Source organism: Suncus etruscus, chromosome 4 (assembly GCF_024139225.1).
Source record: "Suncus etruscus isolate mSunEtr1 chromosome 4, mSunEtr1.pri.cur, whole genome shotgun sequence".
Lineage (NCBI taxonomy): Eukaryota > Metazoa > Chordata > Mammalia > Eulipotyphla > Soricidae > Suncus > Suncus etruscus.
The window spans coordinates 56,583,850-56,606,405 of record NC_064851.1 but is presented as its reverse complement, the minus strand read 5'-3'; the positions used below and the strand labels follow the sequence as shown (position 1 = coordinate 56,606,405).

General features: G+C 35.3%; 1 protein-coding gene across 1 annotated transcript in view; it reads left to right on the top strand.

The window, feature by feature from the left end:
* Nucleotides 1-21,333, top strand: part of BCKDHB (branched chain keto acid dehydrogenase E1 subunit beta) — a 113,822-nt gene extending 92,489 nt beyond the window's left edge. The window contains exons 10-11 of the mRNA XM_049772259.1: nucleotides 19,265-19,413; nucleotides 21,068-21,333. Coding sequence (XP_049628216.1) covers nucleotides 19,265-19,405 — 141 coding nt within the window. The 3' untranslated portion in view covers nucleotides 19,406-19,413; nucleotides 21,068-21,333. The remainder of the gene's footprint in view (nucleotides 1-19,264; nucleotides 19,414-21,067) is intronic.
* Nucleotides 21,334-22,556: the final 1,223 nt, after the last annotated feature.

The window sequence follows — 22,556 nt, the reverse complement described above, 5'->3', positions numbered from 1 at the left end:
CACTCAGTGCTCCCAAGATCGCTTGGTCTCTGGGTCCCATCCACTTTTTTTCTTTTTTTTCTCAGTTTGTAGGAAGACAGAAATTTGAGACAGAACAAGATGATTCATGTTCTATGGTTCTTTTCTTTAAAAAAAAAAAAAAAAAGAGGCTGGAGCCCCTGTCTAGAAGTTATAAATATTTAAATTGAGCTTTTCTGTTGTTTTGTTTTGCTTTTGGGCCTCACCCAGGCTGCACTCAGGGATTACTCCTGGGTCTGCCCTCAGAAATCACTCCTGGCAGGCTCCAGGGACCATATGGGATGCTGGGAATCAAACTGGGTTCCCTCCTGGATTGGCCACATGCAAAGCAAATGCCCCGGCATTCCACATGGTCACTCAAGCCTGCCAGGAGCGATTTCTGAGCACAGAGCCAGGAGCCAGGAGTAATCCCTGAGCACCACCCTGTGTGACCCAAACCCCCACCCCCAAGTGATAATTTCCCAGACATAATTGAAATTGCGTGTCTCAGACAACTGTTGTCATTTACTTCTGTGCAAGTGATGAACCTTCTACCTCTAGTCATGCTCAGTGGATTGCACTTAGATGTGAGTGCCTGTCTTTATAACTAATGAGAGCACATAACTATTTTGATTAAGACCCTTATGCTAGGGGTGAAGACAGTTCTAGGAAGAACTAATTGAAGTCAGAAAGTACAATCTGGAACAGGAAGACCAGGATTACACTTAATTTTACATTTTAAATTAAGATTAATTATAGTGCTGTGTTGTTTTAATAGCAAAAATAAAAGTTAATTTTATTTTCAAAGGACTTTTAATGATTGATATTTTTGCATTCCACAAAGTGACTTGACTATGGAAAATACCTAGTAAATATTGACTAAGAAGAGGACTAAATTTCATTTTACAGTTTGAGTTCAGGCCAGGATAAAACTTGTAGCCTGTGTTCACTTAAATATTTTCCTATTCTATCAAAAAGTCACATTCTTATCAAACTACTTAGCTACCTAAATTCGTCTAGACTATCATAGATATAAAAATAAAAGGAAGAAATGTTTTCTTGATGAATTTATTTTCTTTATTACTTGAATAGAAAGGATATTGATTTTTAGGGGTTAGAATGTGTTCAGTGTTCTTGAGAATTCAAAATCAGCTCTTAAACTTAGCATGGCAGGTCAGTCCTACTCCTGAATTAATCGCAAGTAATTAACTGGAAACAAGTTCCACTCATTATGCTCTTCTCTCATCTCCCCAGAAAGTATCTAATAGGAACAAAACATACAAATCCAAGTTTAGCCTAAGATAGTTAACTGGAGACTATTCCCATCAAGTCTCTCATCCCATTCCAAACTACTGAACTTTTATACTACAGATTTATTTTGATTCTTGATTGAGTGTGATATAAGCTAACAGATCCACCAGTTTCTCCTTCACAGGTATAATGATTACACTGAATACAAATTTTACTTGTATCTTAATACTTGTGCCCACTCTTCTGAGCCAAAATCCTTCTATGGGCTCTCAAGATGAATGAGAAAAATGGTTGCACACTCTGGGTTATGTCATTAAGCATTGTCACTCCTACTTAGCTTCTTACTCCTCACTCCCAGCGATTATGGAAAGGATTTAGTGAAGCCATAGATATAATTTTACATATTTATCCCTGGTTCACTCCCAGGTTTCGGCACCAAAAAAACCCCCCAAAACCAACAACAAACAAACAAAAAAGAAATAATTTTACAAATTTATTATTCAATGGTAAAACCTCTCTGGTTACTTCTGCAGAAAATGCCTGGCTTGTCTGCCCTCTCTACACACAAACATTATTTTTGCTATACCTATAGACATATGGTTCTTTTTCTGAAAGTATCTATTTCTTTCTTGCCATATTCCCTAAAATATATGGACTAAGCATTTGGACATTTGTGTCCACATGTGCTTACATATATTGATATCTGTTCTCTGTGATGTGGGAAAACCCCCGTGATTTCTCTTGGCAGTTCAATACTGTGTCTTATAATTATGAATAATTTAGAGACCTGATTGAATTTGCAGTTAGCCTCTAGTAGGTTTTAAAAAGAAAAGTAACTGCTGCAGTTCATCCAAATAAAATGCTTATATTACTCTTTTATATGAACTGTATAGATTTAGTTCATTTAACTTTATTATAAGTAGCATCTTTGGGTATTTTTATATTATTTTTGCATTTAATTTAACAACCACTAACATTAATTAAATAATGTAGATAAATGCTTATAATTTCTTTATTATTATCTGTGCTATTATCTCACATTAGAAATTTGTCACACTGAACTTGTATCATACTTTGTGAAGATATGTATAAAATTGCATTGATTTTTATTGGCATACAATTTACCTAACTTTAGAAGGAAATGCAGAATGAGTACTTCACCATAATCCTGAAAATTTATTCATTCTTGAAATTCTAACAAAATAGTATCTGTATGTAACTGTATAGCCATTCAAACTTTATTTCAGCTTTTATTTTTAGTAAATAGAAATCAAATTTAAAGGTAAAAACATAGATATATCAAAACAGTAGAAAAATACACTTTGGATTCTCTTTTTGTTTGAATTGTTTTGAGAAAAGTACTTTGATGAGAAGGTTAAACTTACAAACATAAGTAGTCTTATTAATGTATGAGAGTACGTACAAGTCTTTCTTATTTGGTCAGATATTTCTGCCAGAATTTTTATTTGCTTTGTCAATTTATTCAGTTGTTAAATATAAGGAGTGCTTTTGCTTCTGTGATCCAAACAACAAGCTTTGATCACATTGTTTAAATTATGTAGAGAGCCTTTGGTGTTCATTTTTGTTGTGCTTTTCTTGGTAAAATGACACTGATCTAGTGACTAGAATTAAACGGACAAAAAATAAGTTGGCATGATTTATTCATTCAGCAAGCTTAGATCTGTGTTGCTGATTACAACCCAAGATTATCTTTTGAAAAAAATTTAACTTTTAATAGTATGCTTAATTTCATTTAAAACATTGACACAGTTCTTTTTTTGTTTTATATAGAAAAAACATTTTTCTTTTTCTTGTCTTTTTTACATTTATCTTGTGCTACGTATTTTTTAACATTAAAATTTTTTGATTATCTTCACACTATAACAAAATATTTGTAAAGAATTCACTTTTTAAACCCTTGAGCAAAATAGTGCCAGGCAGTAGAAAATCATGCTAGCTAGTAGTTTCACTTTGTACTTATTCTTAAAATTTAAAAGTGGATTGTAAAATTTGGACAGTATCAGCTCCTAATAGTAATTTTCATAGTGCATTTTTAGTTTCAAATATATAATAAATCTTCTGAATCACTAGTCAAAAGAACAGTGATGTTCCAGGATTGATTTTTGTCTCTTCACCACTGTTAGTTGCATTAAGATGCTATCCAAAGTATTTTGTGGGAACACAAAGCAGGAAAATAATGAATGCATTTTAGAATCATCAAACACCACTTTACAGGAGTTTTTTTAAATTTTTGGTACCAACCAAAGTAAAATTTCTACCTTATAAGAAACATTTATTTATGAGATGAGGCTGAACTGCAGGTTTGTCATTATGTAGCCACGTTCTAAGGAAACTGCACTTTCAGAGTTTGCTGTTGTCTATGCTTTCTTCTCTAGGAAGAATTTTGAACAATAAAATCTAAGAAGCTTCAGCATCTGTGGAAATTTGAGAGAACTTCCTTAGTCCCTTTATTATTATATCCAAACATTTGAATTGGAACTGGGCTACATTTTAAATTGGTGCATAGTAAATTTCAGAAGAATTTAAACTTTAATGTTCAGTCCTTGGAACCAGAAAACATCTTTGGAGATTGATAGTGGTGGATAAGCAGAGTGTACTGCAAAAAAGATAAAATGTAGAAATAACTTGGTCAGCTTTTGCTTTCCCAGTGCTGTTCAGGTGAAAGACTTAGGTCAGAGTTCATCTGTGCATCTAGGGGACACTTGAAAAATAAAACCAAATTTTCTCCAATTTACCTAGAAAACAAAAGTAATTTATCTGTGTGTGATTGTCATGTAGTAATGAGAGTAGAACTAGTTCAGAATCATATTTAGGTAGGGTCCCTAGACCATAATGAGCAAGTACTGTGTACTTTTAAAGAAAATGTTTTTAGATCAAATTATGAATTATAAAAATGAGTTGTTCTTTGCTTTCACTTTTATTTTTTAATTTTAAGATCATGAGATTTACAAAACTTAATTTAAGAGAAAGGAATCTAATATATGATACTGATTTTAGTGCTACATTTTGGGCGTAAATTTTGTTCCACTTTAGTTTCTACAGTCAATGCCATATAATGATTCATTCCTTACTTTATACTAACATGTTTATATTCTGACAACTTGAATTTGAACTGTGGGCCATTTCTATGCATATTTTAGTATTCAACTTTGCGTTAGGTAATAATACTCTCTAGGGAACCCTCTTTAAGTGATAAATAATAATTATTAAATAAACTACCATTTTGAAAATAGAGCTTATATAAAATTCTGATATGGAATTTAGTTTTATTCCATAGCTAGGTGAAAGAAATTTTGAGGAAGAAAATTGTGCCAAATTTTCAGTAATTTGCATTAATGGGGAAAAGTAGAATTTTAAAAAGTCAGCAGTCATTGAATATAATCCAATACGGTTAAATGATAGATATCTTTGTTTTTCATTTGATCACAATTGTGATTTTTATGTAGAGCTTTGCTAACATTGTTGGGCTTGTAGTTAGGTACTATATAAAGCTCAATAAAATCTATTATTTATACATTGTTTTATTTAGTTATACTATTTCAATAGCTTTAAAAGTGGGAGACATGGATTTGTTGACTAAATCTTATTGCACAATATTTGGAAGACAAAAGAAATAACTTGAGAGCTTAGGGAAACCATTCTGTTAGAATAATTAAAAGACAATTCTGGGGGCCAGAGTGTTGGCACAAGCGGTAAGGCTTGCCCATGCTAGCCTAGGACAGACCGCTGCTTGATTCAGGCATACCATAAGCCAGGAGTAACCCCTTACTATCACTGGGTGTGGCCCAACCCACCCCCCCAAAAGACAATTTTGTTTAGAATTGTGGTATTAGTGGCTATTGTCTAAGAACTAAGTTTATAGGTTGTTGCTATGTAGAAAAATGATACACACTAATATATATTGATCTATTTTTAAAACAAATACTATTTAAACTATTTGCTTAAATGAAAAGTATATTAATAAAGTTGTGTTTGTTTAATTCAGTAATGAATCTGGAGTTGCTGACATCCTATTTAGACACCTGGCTCCTTTTCTCTCTTTTGCTGAAATTCATGTTTTGTTTTTAATTGTAAGATTTAGAGGGCAGATTTAAACAAATATTGTCTGGTAATATATGGAAGCTAGATAAAACCATTTTTAATAAACATAAACCTATAACTTTTGGGGCTTCAAAGTTATAAAATATTCATCATTTATTATTACATTGCTTGACTTGTTCTTATATTTTAGAATCTAGCTCTGCATCACTCCTTATGAGCTTATAATCATTACTTGCATTTATAAGAAAAACTCCATTGTTTTACTGTTAATAGTTGTCAATGAAGACTGAAATGTGTTGGAATTTGTGTTTAAAAGAAAACACACAAAAGATTAAAAGCTTTATCTTGATATTTTTTTCTTAGAGAAGAAATTACAACTCTATGATCAATTTATATTTCTTAACACTCCTTACAGTATCATTCACCCGCACTTCAAATGTCTTCTTAGAACAAAATATATTCTAATAGTTTAAGTGTATTAGAAGAGTTAATGGTGATCATTGGCTATATATAACGCAGGCTTTTTATTTGCAAAGTAATTTAAAATTTTTCTGAATCATTACTTTGAAATAGACCCATGGACCGATGATTTCTCATTTTCAGAGGAGGAATGTAAAATCTTGATTGATCAGATAATACTAGAGAACTAAATTATGTGTATTCTGACATTCTGTTTCTCATTATAAGATTCTGCCTTTTTTTTTTTTTTTGGTTATTTTGGTTTTGTACCTAAGGGTGCAGAAGAATGGAAATCACTGTCCAACAGTCCGGAAGTCTAGTAGGAAAGGAAGGGACCCCACAAATACACCCCAGACGGGCTAAGTATATGTAGCTGCCTGAGGGGTTGAGGGGTGTGTGTGTGTGTGTGTGTGTGTGTGTGTGTGTATATGAGTGTGTATGAGTGTGTATGAGTGTGTATGAGTGAGTGAGTGATAGGTGGCATGTAGAAACCAGGATGGAACCCCTTTCATTGAGAGAGAGAGGAGAGAAGAGGTCTGGCAAGTTACTTTAATGTTTCTATCCCCAGCTTTTTTTTTTTTTTTTTTTTTTTTTTGGTTTTTGGGCCACACCCGATCACCACCAGGGTTATTCCTGGCTGTCTGCTCAGAAATAGCTCCTGGCAGGCACGGGGGACCATATGGGACACCGGGATTCGAACCAACCACCTTTGGTCCTGGATCGGCTGCTTGCAAGGCAAACACCGCTGTGCTATCTCTCCGGGCACCAGGTTGTTTTTTTTTTTTAACAACTTTATTACATACATAATTGTGTTTGGGTTTCAGTCATGTAAAGGACACCACCCATCACCAGTGCAACATTCCCATCACCAATGTCTCAAATCTCCCTCCTATCCATCCAACCCCCACCTGTACTCTAGACGGGCTTTCTATTTCCCTCGTACATTCTCTTTCTTAGGATAGTTTAAAATGTAGTTATTTCTCTAACTAAACTCATGCCTGTTTGTGGCGAGCTTCATGAGGTAAGCTGTAACTTCCAGCTCTTTTCTCTTTTGTGTCTGAAAGTTATTATTGCAAGAATGTCTTTCATTTTTCTTAAAACCCATAGATGAGTGAGACCATTCTGCGTCTTTCTCTCTCTCTCTTTCTCTCTCTCTCTCTCTCTCTCTCTCTCTCTCTGACTTATTTCATTCAGTATAATAGATTACAAGTACATCCATATATAGGAAAATTTCATGACTTCATCTCTCTTGATGGCTGCATACTATTCCATTGTGTATATGTACCACAGTTTCTTTAGCCATTCATCTGTTGAAGGGTATCTTAGCTGTTTCCAGAGTCTTGCTATGGTAAAAAGTGCTACAATGAATGTAGGTGTAAGGAAGGGATTTTTGTATTGTATTTTTGTGTTCCTAGGGTATATTCCCAGGAGTGGTATAGCTGGGTTGTATGGGAGCTTGATTTCCAGTTTTTGTAGGAATCTCCATATTGCTTTTTATAAAGGTTGAAGTAGATGGCATTCCCACCAGCAGTGGATAAGAGTTCCTTTCCACATCCCCGCCAACACTACTTGTTCTCATTCTTTGTGATGTGTGCCATTCTCTGGGGTGTGAGGTGGTACCTCATAGTTGTTTTGATTTGCATCTCCCCGATGATTAGTGATGTGGAGCACTTTTTCATGTGTCTTTTGGCCATTTGTTATTTCTTCTTTGTCAAAGTGTCTGTCCATTTCTTCTCCCCATTTGTTGATGGGATTAGATGTTTCTTTCTTGTAAATTTCTGTCAGTGCCTTGTATATTTTGGAGATTAGCCTCTTGTCTGATGGGTATTGGGTGAATAATTTCTTCACTCATTTGGGGGCTCTTACATCCTGGGCGCTATTTCCTTTGAGGTGCAGAAGCTTCTCAGTTTAATATATTCCCATCTGTTAATCTCTGCTTTCACTTGCTTGGAGAGTGCAGTTTCCTCTTTGAAGATGCCTTTAGTCTCAATGTCTTGGAGTGTTTTGCCTATGTATTGTTCTATATATCTTATGGTTTCAGGTCTGATAACGAGGTCTTTAATCCATTTGGATTTTACCTTCGTACATGATATTAGCTGGGGGTCTAATTTCAATTTTTTGCAAGTGGCTAGCCTGTTGTGCCAATACCACTTGTTGAAGAGGCTTTCTTTGCTCCATTTAGGATTTCTTGCTCCTTTATCAAAAATTAGGTGATTGTAAGTCTCGGGAACATTCTCTGAGTATTGAAGCCTATTCCACTGATCTGAGGGCCTGTTCTTATTCCAATACCATGCTGTTTTGATAACTATTGCTTTGTAGTACAGTTTAAAGTTGGGGAAAGTAATTCCTCCTATATTCTTTTTCCCAATGATTGCTTTAGCTATTCTAGGGTGTTTATTGTTCCAAATGAATTTCAAAAGTGCCTGATCCACTTCTTTGAAGAATGTCATGGGTATCTTTAGAGGGATCACATTAAATCTGTACAATGCTTTGGGGAGTATTGCCATTTTGTTTATGTTAATCCTGCCAATCCATGAGCAGGGTAAGTGCTTCCATTTCCGCGTGTCCTCTCTTATTGGAGCAGTTTTATAGTTTTCTTTGTATAGGTCCTTCACATTTATTAGTCAAGTTGAATCCAAGATGTTTGAGTTTGTGTGGCACTATTGTGAATGGAGTTGTTTTCTTAATGTCCATTTCTTACTTATTACTATTGGTGTATAGAAAGGCCATTGATTTTTGTGTGTTAATTTTGTAGCCTGCCACCTTGCTATATGAGTCTATTGTTTCTAGAAGCTTTTTCGTAGAAACTTTAGGGTTTTCTAAGTAGAGTATCATGTCATCTGCAAACAGCAAGAGCTTGACTTCTTTTTTCCTATCTGGATTCCCTTGATATGTTTTTCTTGCCTAATCGCTATAGCAATACCTCCAGTACTATGTTGAATAGGAGTGGTGAGAGAGGACAGCCTTGTCTTGTGCCAGAATTTAGAGGAAAGGCTTTCAGTTTTTCTCCATTGAGGACAATATTTGCCTCTGGCTTGTGGTAGATGGCCTTAACTATATTGAGAATGGTTCCTTCCATTCCCATCTTGCTGAGAGTTTTGATCAAAAATGGGTGTTGAATAAAAAAAAAATGGGTGTTGGACCTTATCAAATGGTTTCTCTGCATCTATTGATATGATCATGTGGTTTTTATTTTTCTTATTGTTGATATTGTGTATTATGTTGATAGATTTACGGATGTTAAACCATCCTTGCATTCCTGGGATGAAACCTACTTCATCATAGTGGATACTCTTCTTAATGAGGCATTGAATCCTATTTGCCAGGATTTTGTTGAGGACCTTTGCATCTGCATTCATCAGCGATATTGGTCTGTAAGTTTCTTTTTTTGTAGTATCTCTGTCTGGTTTAGGTATCAAGGTGATGTTGGCTTCATAAAAGCTATTTGGAAGTGTTTCTGTTTGTTCAATTTCATGAAAGAATCTTGCCAGGATTGGTAGTAGTTCCTCTTGGAAAGTTTGAAGGAATTCATTAGTGAATCTATCTGGGCCTGGGCTTTTGTTTTTGGGCAGCCATTTGATTACCGTTTTAATTTCATCAATAGTGATGGGGGTGTTTAGCTATGCTACATCCTCTTCTTCAACCATGGAAGATTATAAGAGTCCAAGAATTTATCCATTTCCCCAGGATCTCATTTTTAGTGGCGTAGAGTTTCTCAAAGTAGTTTCTGATTACCCTTTGTATCTCTGCCATATCAGTAGTGATATTTCCTTTTTCATTCCTAATACGAGTTATCAAGTTTCTCTCTCTCTTTCTTTGTTAGTTTTTCCAGTGGTCTATCAATCTTGTTTATTTTTTCAAAGAACCAACTTCTGCTTTCGTTGATCTTTTGGATTGTTTTTTGGATTTCCACTTCATTGATTTCTACTCTCAGCTTTGTTATTTCCTCTGTCTCCCTATTTTTGGGTCCTTTAGTTGAGCACTTTCTAGTTCTATTAGCTGTGTCATTAAGCTACTCAGGTTAGCCCCTGATGTTTGCTTGCAAAGCTTTAATTTCCTCTCAGTATTGCTTTTGCTGTGTCCCATAAGTTCTGATAGTTTGTGAGTTTATTATCATTTGTTTCCAGGAACCTTTTGATGTCCTCGATTTCATCTCAGACCCACTGGTTATTCAGTATGAGGCTGTTTAACTTCCAGGTTTTAAAGTTTTTCTTCACAAATAATTTCAGAGCCTTGTGGTCAGTGAAGGTAGCCTGTAAAATTTCTATCCTCTTGATAATATGGAGGTATGTTTTATGTGCCAGTATGTAGTCTATCCTGGAGAATGTCCTATGTACATTGGAGAAGAATGTGTACCCAGGTTTCTGGGGATGGATTGTCCTATATATATCCACTAGGCCTCTTTCTTCCATTTCTCTCCTCAAGTCTAGTATATTCTTGGACCTATCCAGTGTTGACAAAGCTATGTTGAGGTCCCCCACAATTATTGTGTTGTTATTGATATTATTTTTCAGATTTGTCAACAATTGTATTAAATATTTTGCTTGCCCCTCATTTGGTGTATATATGTTTAGGAGAGTTATTTCTTCCTGCTCTACATACCCCTTGATTACTATAAAATGTCCAGCTTTGTCCCTTAAAACCTTCCTGAGTATAAAGTTTGCATTATCTGATATTAGTATGGCCACTCCAGCTTTTTTATGTGTGTTGTTTGCTTGGATAATTTTTCTCCAGCCTTTTATTTTGAGTCTATGTTTGTTCTGACTATTCAGGTGTGTTTCTTGTAGGTAGCAGAAGGTTGGATTGAGTTTTTTGATCCATTTAGCTACTCTGTGTCTCTTAACTGGTGCATTTAGTCCATTGACGTTGAGAGAAAGAATTGTCCTGGGATTTAATGCCATCTTTATATTGAAATTTGGTGCGTCTTGTCTTAAATTAGGTATTTCAGTTTTTCTCTTAAGACTGGTTTTGAGTCTGTAAAATTTCTGAGCTGTTTTTTTTCTGTGAAACCATGTATTCTTCCATCAAACCGGAAAGTGGTTTTGCTGGGTACAGTATTCTAGGTGAAGCATTCATTTCATTCAGTCTTGTCACAATATCCCACCACTGCTTTCTGGCATTGAGTGTTTCTTGTGACAGGTCTGGTGTCAATCTCAAGGATACTCCTTTGAATGTAATTTCCCTTTTTGATCTTGCTGTTTTCAGAATTCTGTCTCTATCTGTGGGATTTGTCGTTGTGACTAGCATGTGTCTTGGGGTATTTTTCTGGGGTCTCTTTTGGTTGGTACTCTTCGAGCATGCAGGATTTGATCACATATATTCTTTAGATCTGGAAGTTTCTCTTTAATGATGTTCTTGACCATTGATTCTTCCTGGGCCTCTGAAACTCCAATGATTCTTAAGTTGTTTCTGTTGATCTTATCATAGACTTCTATTTTCATCTGTTCCCATTCTTTGACTAATTTTTCCATTGTCTGTTCATTTGCTTTAAGTGTTTTTTTTTCCAATCTCTCCCGCTGTATGGAATTGTTATTTATCTAATCTTCCATAGCACCAAGTCTAGTCTCAGCTTCTGTTACCCTGTCCCAGAGCTTATCTATTTTGTCCTTTACTTCGTTTACTTAGTTTTTCAGGCCTGTTAGTTGATATGTTATTTCAGTTTGGAGTTTTGTGATTTGTGTCTTCATATTTTCTTGGTTCATATTAGTGTTCTGTTCAACTCGATCCATGGTTTCTTTGAGTTCGTTGAGCATCTTCCATATTGCTAGTCTAAAGTCCTTATCTGAGAGGTGGATTAGTTGGTTGGTCCTTATCTGGTCATCAGAATTGTCATCTTCATTCTCTATGTCTGATGCTGGCCCTCATTGTTTCCCCATTGTCACACTTGTATTGTGGGTTTTTCTACGTGTTGTGGTGGTATTCATTGGGTAAATGATGTTCGCAGTCACACTCATCTGGCTCCACCCTTTCTGGGTGGGTTGACTTGCCTCCAAGGGGGTGGAGTCCTCTGTGGATGAAGCCTCTCACAGGATCAAATCTTAGGCCTGTGCATGAAGCAGAGAAGACAGTCTAGAGAGAAATGCTGGGCTTCAGTGATCCAGCACAGTTCTTAGTGTGAGTTTTTCTTGTTGAGATGGTGTTCTTTCCTTAGAAAGAGCGCACGGCCGCGTTGTGAAGCAGCGCGGCCGTGCTCTGCTGGACCCTCTTTTTGGCCCACTCCCAAGAGTTTTATGCGACAGGACAGGAGACAGACACACACAGGCAGTACTCACAATTTTTCACAGTCGGGCCCCACTGGGCCATCCCCAGTTTTCTTATCTATAAAACAGAAATGGGAGAGCACTGTGACATAACTGGAGATAGCTATGAAAGGTCAGCCTCTGTTTGTGGGGGCCTGAGTTCAGGTTGTCCAGGAAAAAATTTGGCCTTTGCAGTGGAAAGTAGACTGTTCCTACTTTTCTGGGTTTCCATTAGATGGTGAGAAAAATGAGCTGTTTATTAGAAAAATGAAAGGAACTATCAGATCTTATCAGTGGGGTCACATGTAAAATCATTTTCTCTTGTCATTTTTTTTTTTTTTGTTTTTGTTTTTGGGCCACATCCAGCGGTACTCAGGGGTTACTCCTGGCTGTTTGCTCAGAAATAGGTCCTGGCAGGCACGGGGGGACCATATTGGACAATGGTATTCGAACCAACCACCTTTGGTCCTGGATTGGCTGCTTGCAAGGCAAATGCTGCTGTGCTGTCTCTCCGGGCCCCTCTTGTCATTTTAACTTTCCAACTCAATAGAATCATATAGTGTTGCACAGTGTTTATCATTGAAAGAATTAAAATATTCCATAATTATTATTAGAAAGGAATCTGAGCCTGGACTTACTTTGAATTTTAAAAAGGAAAGGAAATTTAGCTCTCAGAAGTATATAATGATATTGTGTGATCACTATTCATGACATTTTCCCTGTAGGTATGCTTTGATTACATTTATTTATGTATGGGGCGCTTTTACTAGAAAACTTTCAAAAGCTGAACAGTAGCTTAATTTTCTATAGCAATGCTCTATCTCTCTTTTTTACCATTGCTTACAAGTTCTTTTTGTTTGTTTTGTTTTAGCTCTTTGACTTTTCTGTCTAATTTCCCCGTATTTAATCCACTGGAGCCGGGAACTAAAATTAGTGGCCTAGTTCTATTGCTGTCCACCAGGGGACAGCACTCACCCCTGTTCTTCTAAGGGCAGCCTGTTTCTATTATGAAGTAGTCTCTCCCCTTATCTCATTATATACTTTAATATACTATAATAAATAAATATGTAATTTATCTCTTTGACTAATAATCATTAAAATATTGACATGTTTAATTTGGTTAGGCTGTAAACTCACAAAGTTGAATTACAATATTTGTAATAAATGCTTAATTCCATGATATTTATAATTTATTTTTTTATTTAGGGGATAATCACTTAATTTTTAGCAAATGTTTAAAATTAAGGAAATGCTTACACAGCATAATTAACAGTTATATTTATTCATATATGTGATTCTTTATTCTTTTCTTTCAGTGGATTTTTCATTACAAATGAAAATGGAGGAACCTCATTTTGTAAAGACCATGTAACAGGCTTCTCTAATGCTCTGAACAAGGAGGGATGCCATTTTGTAAGGACCACATGTTAGACTTTCTCAAGTCCTTAACACTGCCCCAAAACTACCTGGCTATCCCAGGTAGCCTATTTGGAAAGGACACAAGGGCCCAGTAGGAAGGTACCCTAGACAATAGCCAATCATTTTAAAGACCATCAGATGCTAGAATCTCCCTAAATCCTCTGCCTATCTAATCTGAAGCTAGAATCTCCCTAAATCTTCTGCCTATATAATCTGATTTGTGACCGTGGGTGTGTTTGTCTGTCAGATGGCCCTGATAGGCCAGTTTGTGGCTTGTGGCTGACGAAATAATGTTTTGTTAAGATTTACTCCAATTCTTCTTTGAGGACGCCTTTAGTTTCAATGTCTGGAGTGTTTTACCTACGTGTTGTTCTATATACCTTCTGGTTTCAGGTCTGATATCAAGGTCTTTAATCCATTTGGATATGACCTTGGTGCATGGTGTTAGCTGGAGGTCTGAGACAGTACTCTCTAAACAAGTTGAAGCAGAGATACATAAATGTGACTATATTAAGATGAGAAGCTTCTGCACCTCAAAGGAAATATGCCTAGGATACAAAAGCCTCCCACAGAATGGGAGAAGCTATTCACCCAGTACTCATCAGAGAAAGGGCTAATATCTAAGATATACAAGGTAGTGACAGAACTTAACAAGAAAAAAAAAAATCTAACCCCATCAGAATATAGGGAGAAGAAATGAACAGATAATTTCTCAAAGAAGAAATACTAATGGCCAAAAGGCACATGAAAAAATGCTCCACCTAGTCATCAGGGAGATGCAGATCAAAACATCAGTGAGGTACCATCTCACTCTACAGAGACTGCCACACATCACAAAGAACAAGAACAGTCAGTGCTGGCAGGGATGTGGAGAGAAAGGAACTCTCATTCACTGCTGGTGGGAATGTTCTCTAGTCCAGTCCTTAAGGAAAACAATATGGGTATTCCTCAAAAAACTGGAAATTTAGCTGCCGTATGATCCAGCTATACCACTCCTAGGAATATATTCTAGGTACACAAAATACAATACAAAAATCCCTTCCTCATACTTATATTCATTGCAGCACTTTTCACAATAGCCAGACTCTGCAAATAACCAAGATGCCCTTCAACAGATGAATGGCTAAAGAAACTGTGGTACATATAAACAATGGAATATTATGCAGCTGTCAGGAGAGATGAAATCATGAAAATTTCCTATATATGGATGTATGTGAAATCTGTTATTCTGAGTGAAATAAGCCAGAAGGAGAGAGAGAGAGAGACACACACACACACACACACACACATACACAGAATAGTTTCACTCATCTATGGGTTCTAAGAAAAATTCTTAGACATTGAAGACATTGAAATAATTCCCAGAATTGAGGGTCAGAAGGGCCGGCTCAAGATATGAAGCTCTCCACAGAATGGTGAGTGCAGTTAGAGAAATAGCTGAGAGATATCATAACAATATTAGTGAATGAGGGATGTAGAAAGCCTGTCTCAAATACAGGTGGGGGTGGGGGAGGGAAGAGATGGAGGCATTGGTGATGGAAAGGTTGCACGGGTGAAGGGGGGAATTCTTGTTATGACTGAAACTCAACTACAATTATTTTTGTAATCATGATGCTTAAATAAATTATTTAATTAAAAAATTTATGATTTACTCCAATTGTTGGTTCTCATCCTTTGACTCTGGACCCTAACAATTACTTTTTAATTTATTTTTCTTGAGATATGGGAGTTTATTTCACACTACTGGACTACATTTGCAAGTCAGGGAACCATGTACATTTACTAGTTCCATATACATGATTATACAAAGATTTCCAGTATGTGGAAAAAGGAACAAAGGACTTGGTAGGTTGAGTCATAGTGTTAGGGGTAAGGGGCAAGGGTCTCAAGGTTTTTTTTACATTGGGAAATTTGGTACACATATAGAACAAAAGGTAGGATAAATAAAAGAATAATCAGTAAACAGTTAACCAAGGAAAGAAAGTGTAATCATTAGTTGATTAGCAAACTGAGAGGAGTAGGAGAGAAAACTCCTAGCAGTAGTAATTTTTGTCTGCAGGAGCAGAAGAATTAATTTTGTCTTATGCCAGTATGTTTGCTTGGGTTGTTTATGTCCCACATATGTAAAACCATCTGGTAATTGTCTTTTAGTTCCTTCACTTTATACAATTACCCCAAGATACATGCATTTTTGTCCCAAATAACATAACTTTATCTTTTTTTTAATCACAGAGTAGCATTTTTTCCTATAGTGTCTCACAAACATATATTGCAGTTATATTTATTTTTCTTTTCTTTTGACTTAACATTTCTAATATATTTTTAATTTTTTATTTTTAATTGTGAGAACAAAGATGCAAAGAAAGAGGACAAGGTAAAGTTACAGTGGAAGGACAATCACCCATAACCAGAATTCTCAGAAATTCCCTTGCTGATATCTGAATTTTGATCTTTCAGTCAAAGAACATTAAGAAAAATAAAACAGAACCCATGTACAATTACTTTGTCCCACAAGTCCCCAGATTGTAATACATAATATTTCTTAGCAGCACACAAAGCAATCTAAAGCCATAAAACTTATGTAACTCCTTAAATATTGAAGGCAAAGTACTTTTTTACATTTCCATGCACATGCATATTAGTTTAAGTTAACCTCAGAAGTTTAAGTGGATTGTTTTTCTTAAGGATTAGAGTCAAAGGAGCACAGTAAAAACGAGCTGGACAGCTAGCCATAGGCCCCCTGGGCTGACTACTTAGTCCAGGGGACTGAGTCTTCAGGGCCAGGCCTGGTAAATCGGACCTGGGGGAAGGGTGGGGGAGAGAAATTTCACCCCTATGCATACACAAACTACAGAGAGAGGGGCTGGGCTCAGAAGACTCAACATGTCAGGACTCAACATGGCAGACTCAACATGCCAGTGTCTTCGACTGGTATGTTGGGGGCTCTGGGCAGGACAGATAGCCATAGGATCCCTGGGCTGACCACTTAGTCCAGGGGAATGAGATCCCCTCCATGCCAGACTGGTCTTCAGGGCCGGGCCTGGTAAATCGGGCCCTGTGGGGGAGGGTTGGGGAAACAAACTCCTATCGTATGCATGCTGGACCCCATTCAGTGGTTCTTTTCTTACTAGTATTCATTTTCAAAAGCGTGCGGGCACAAATGCGCTTTTTATATACTTTTTAACTTTATATACTTTTTAACTTCACCCAAAAATGTTCTTAATTCTTCATTGTTTCTAGGAAAAAAAATGGAATGCTCTAGATTTGGAGGATAACATTCAAATAGGTCACTTTTTAATTTTTTTTTAATAATTCCTTTATTTAAGCACCTTGGTTACAAAAATGCTCATAGTTGGATTTCAGTTATCAAATGTATACTACTTTTCAGCAATGTAATTTTCCCGCCACCAATGTTCTCCATTCCCCTCCCCCCCACTCTTGCCTGTCCTCAGGACAAGCATTCTATTTCTCATTGTCATGGTAGTTGTTAATGTGGTTATTTCTCTAACTGTACTCATCACTCTTTGTGGTAAGCTTGATATCATGGGCTGATCCTTCTGGCCCTCATCTCTATTGTCTCTGGATATTATTACCATACTGTCTTTTGTTTTTCTTAAATTTCACACACGGCTGAGATTATACTGTGTCTGTCTTCTTCTGATTCATTTCACTCAACATAATAGCCTCCATGTCTATTCATGTATAGGCAAGTTTCATGACTTCATTTTTCCTAATGGCTGCATAGTATTCCATTGTATACACAGTTTCTATAGCCATTAATTGTTGCTAGGGATCAGGATTGTTTCCAGATTTTGTTCATTGTAAATAACACTACAATGAATATAGGAGTGCAAAGGGCACATTTGTATTGAGTTCTTGTGCTCCTAGCATAATCCCTAGGAGTGGTATTACTGGATCATAGGGGAGTGCAATTTCTAGTTTTTTGAGGAATATGCATATTGTTTCCTAGAAAGGCTGAACTAGATAGCATTTTCACTAGCAGTGAATGAGAGTGCCTTTCTACCTGCATCCATGCCAACACAGAGACTGACATCACAATGAACAAAAGTATTTCTTTTTCATAAAATCTCAGTACAATTAAGTGGAGTACATTCTCACCTTCTTGTTACTTTCATCTTTAGAGGCGACCACTCTTTATTGGTCCTGGAAGGCCTTTGTCTATGAGCATGCAGATATAACTAGATGTCTATAAAGACTGATTCTCACATCTTTCAGAATAAGAAGCATCCTGATTTGAAATAAATTTGATAATGCTAGTCATTTGTCACAGATGGTTTTGGTGGGCCTGCTTTTAGTTAAAAAAACAAAAGATACTTTAGGGCCTGAACAGTGGCGCAAGCAGTAGGGTCTTTGCCTTGCACATGCTAACCTAGGATGAACCGCAGTTTGATCTCCCTGGCATCCCATATGATCCCCCAAGCCAGCAGCGGATTCTGCGCATATAGCCAGGAGTGTCACCGGGTGTGACTCTCCCCCCAAAACAAACAAACAAAAAAAGATACTTTATAGTGGTATAAAATCATTTAGTGAACTGTTTTGCTCTTGGCTCTTCCTTTTGTATGTGAAGAGTAAAATATTAAGGAAAGAAGATAAACCACCCTTTGTTCATTAAAATAATAAAATTGAGCTAATTCTAGTCTAACCATTTAAATCTCTTTAAAATTGTTCCCATCAAGAAACAACTCACACAAGCTGGCATCCTTTTAGAGTGTAGAAGTAGAATGTCTTAGGTAAATCAAGCCTTTTGGATGCAAGTCTCAAGTTACTTCAGTTTGCTAATGGAGACAGTTGCCATTAGAAAACTGCGTAGGCTCTGTGTATCAAGTATAAGGATTTCCCTGTAAAGTTTTTAAGTACAAACTCAAACTTTTTTAATAGTTAACTCAAAATATTTTAATACAGTTATTAAAATATATAGACCAATGTGGACCAACTTAAATCCACTACAAATGAGGCAATATAGAAAGTAGATTGACTTGATTAAATTATTATTCTTAATTTTAGCAATGTTGATTACCTGGATTGTAATCCAGTAAGAATAGTTAAATCACTTATTTTGAAACATTTTTTAATTTTAAATATTTTATTTGCAAACTTGTACTTGTCACCCAAATAATGTTTTTTTGAAGATGATTTTTATAGGTGGTTCTTTTGGGGAATTTTACAATTTGGGGCCAGATATAATTTAGAGGTACATATAAATCAGAGTCTAACTAGGATACCAGATCATTGGGCAACTACAGTGATTGTATGGAACTCAATTCTGTGGGTGCTCAGGGCAAAAAGCTTTTCCTTACTGGTAGTATTAAAGGGTCGCACCAAGAGGATCTATAGCATCAACAAATGCACAAAAACCTGAGAAAGAAAGCACAGTGATGTTACTGGTAGTTCAGTCTGGCTGTGTAGAGGAATTACAGATATTCATTATGAATGTTAGCGTATGGTTTATTTTGTTCAAATAAAATTTGAAAAGTGTAGTAAATGATATTCCAATGCTTATTTCAAACCACAGAAATTTACTGTGAATATTTTTTTATTATTTAGTCATGCTTATTTGCTCATGTTTGCTATGACTTTGGTTTGACTTAAACAGTCAATACATGTAAAGCTATGAATTCAGTGGCATATGTAAAATGTTTTTGGTTAAACTGATTATGCTAATGCTATTTGTTAGCTACTTTTGAAAAATATTTTAATATCCTTATTTGTTTTAAGACCTTTTGGAATGGTTATATTTTTAATTGAGATGCTTATTTCATCTCTGTAAATAAAAAATATTCTTCTTTTTTGCTAATGACCTGTGTTGATATTTGCAGGAAGAATGTTTTCTGAACCTTGAGGCTCCTATAGCAAGAGTATGTGGGTATGACACACCTTTTCCTCACATATTTGAGCCATTCTATATCCCAGACAAATGGAAGTGCTATGATGCTCTAAGAAAAATGATCAACTATTGACCACACAGGTAATTAATACTTTTTGTATATTGAGAGAGCCAGTATATGTCTCTGACATTGAAGAAGAACTAAACAAGGAAGTAGTGGTTATTAGTGTGTTGTGTTAGGATGTATGTCAATCTATAGGACAAATGTGGGTTTCAGAAAAAAATTAAAATTTATGGTAGTATATTTTCATTTCATAGAAATAATACTGAGCATGTTAACTGATTTCTATAGGACAGATACATATGCATATATTTCATTGAATTCATGAAAATGCTGTTTTTGTGATTTGATTAAAAATGTCCCTAATCTTATTATTTCAACTTTTACTTATTTAAATCTTTTATCAGCCTTTTGAACTCTTAATAGGCACATATGTTACTCTTTGCTTAAATGATTTGTCATGTATCATAAACTTCAGTGTAAACTGTAAGATAACCTATATATAACATTCAAAATGTGCTTTTATTTCATCAGAAAAATGGATTTATTAAGTAGGAAACATTTATGGTGTTGGAACTTTTACTAAAAAAGTAAAAAAAAAAAAAAGAAAGCCCTCAAATGTAGTAATTCCCAGAACTTTTTTGAACAAGTGAATATTCTTATATTGAATAATGGATGACATTTATTCATTATTATTTCTAAGTCATGCTTATATGTTTCTTCAAGCAATGTTAATGCTTATCTATCAAAGATGAGTGCTACTCTTGTCTATCAAAGATGAGTGCTTTTCAAATAGTTTTCAAGGTTTTAATAAAGGTATTGCTATTAATAATACTGATTTTTGCTTTACATTTTAACCTAGATTGTCCAATATCCATAATAAAACACTTTGAAAAACCATGATCTTTTAAAGAAAAATGATAATAGCATCTGTATAACACAAACTATACTTGTTGAATATAGGAAATATTGTAGTTCTTGAATTCTGTTTAGCAGAAAATATAATAGTTCCTGAAATCTGTCTTGGCAGCAAATATTGTAGTTCTTGAGATTTGTCTTGGCAGCAAAGCAAGCTCATTCATAGCCAGAGATAGCCATTTTGTGCAGAATGTCTCCATCTGCCACTATGATTCTGTGTTTTTGTTCTGTTCTGGGTGGTTGCAGATATAAATCAGGACCATCTGTCCTCTTATTCCAGGTATTTTCTTAAAAATGCTCAGACGTGCTACTGACTTCTACGATAAATCACAGTTAACTAGTTAAGGGGTTTTCTCACTTTTTAATATTTATTATAATGGCATATAATTAGTATTAATAACATAACTGCTTATTATATATAATAAATATTATTAAGTATAACACATGTCAGCTTCTTTCCATGACTGATCAATAATGGATCATTATTGTGCTCATATGCCTCATTGCTTTTTACATTTTTATTTATACTTTTATTATTTTGTGTGCTTTGCTAGTGATTGAATCCAGGGGTCTTGTATATGAAGCATGCCAATGAACCATGGACACCATGGACACCCCAGCCTGTGTTGCTTTTTAACAAGTACATAAAAAAGTACATAGGCATTGCTTTTCAAATAAATATATTTTTATGAGCATAACAAATATTTAACTTGTCCTGAAAATATGACAAAATAATAGCTCTTCTATGCCAAAAGTTGTATCTGAAATTCAAAAATTATTTCTACAGTTGTCAATAATTGTTGTTTTCTTTTACAGAAACTGGAAGATCATGACTGACATGGACAAATTTTTCTGAAATTTTTGTATTTCCTTAAACATATCTCTTCTTGAAAATAATTTTAAGAAATGAACTATCTTAGGTATTGACCGGAAAGTGATTAGTTAGCATTGACCCATATGAATTATTTCCATTAAGAGTTTTAAAAATGTTTCACATCATAGATTTCTAAATTTCATGCTGTTACATCTGTAAATATTAGGGGTTGGGATAGTATTCAATAAAGCAAAACCATATTTCTTCAGGATGTGTGTCCTTTATTCTTCTTTAATTGAAACAATTTTTTGTTGCCAAGTAATTAAACATTAACTTTCAAGTAATAGGTTTTTTTGTAGTGAAATGTTTAGAAATGCTGTTTTTACAATGATGCTGTTTTGTTCATTATTTGGTATTATTTTATGTTGATGAAACGTTTGGAATATTTTCATATTTTTCAAACTTTTCCTTTTATCTTAATACAGGCTGTTTATGAACTCAGGCATTTCTTCTCCAGACACTGCTGCAAGCCTGTCTTCCACCTTCTCTTTTTTTGATTTAGGGAAATGGCTAGCATGAGTCTGATTTTGTTTCTTATTATACAACTCAGGCATTGCTTCTACGAGACTGCTGCAAACTTGTCCGCACCTTCCCCCTCACCTATTTTTTTTTTTTTTTAATTTAGGGAAATAGCTAACATGAGTCTAATTCTGTTTCTTCTTTTACAATCAATAAGGTTTTGAAACAGTTTAATATTTTCATGGCTTTGATATGTTACAAGAAAATATTTTTCTGATATGTTGGTTTTTTTAAAAATATTTTTAAAGAAAATGCATTACATAGTTGACATAACTGATCATAATACATTTGTTTCAAGATAAGGGAAAGCGAAGTTATTGAAAAAATAGAAGTAAGAAAATAAAAAGGAAAACTAAAAAATAAAATGGGAGAAAAGAAAGAAGAAAGAAGAAAAGGTTTAGTAGCAAGTATATTTGTGAAAATTATTGTATTCCCAATAAAGTCATCAATACAATAGTAGAAGGTACAGTAAGCTCTTTTTTTTTAAAGATAAGAGATAAAAATAATACTATAAAAATGGTGGGGCCGGAGAGATAGCATGAAGGTAAGGCGTTTGCCTTTCATGCAGAAGGTCATCGGTTCAAATCCCGGCGTCCCATATGGTCCCCCATGCCTGCCAGGAGCAATTTCTGAGCATGAAGCCAGGAGTAACCCCTGAGCACTTCCGGGTGTGACCCAAAAACCAAAAAAAAAAAAAAAAAAAAAAAAAGGTGTGTGTGTGTTGTTGTTGTTGTTTGTATAAGCACAGCAAAATATAGGGGAAATAGAAAGGAAAAGCCTTTGGCTTAAAAACAAGGAGACCTTACCTATGAAGTATCCTAACATAAGACCTATTCCAGGCTCCAGATATACTAGGTTGTTTAACCCCAAAGTCTCTCTTTGTGGTCCCAGTAAAAGCTCTTCACAATCACA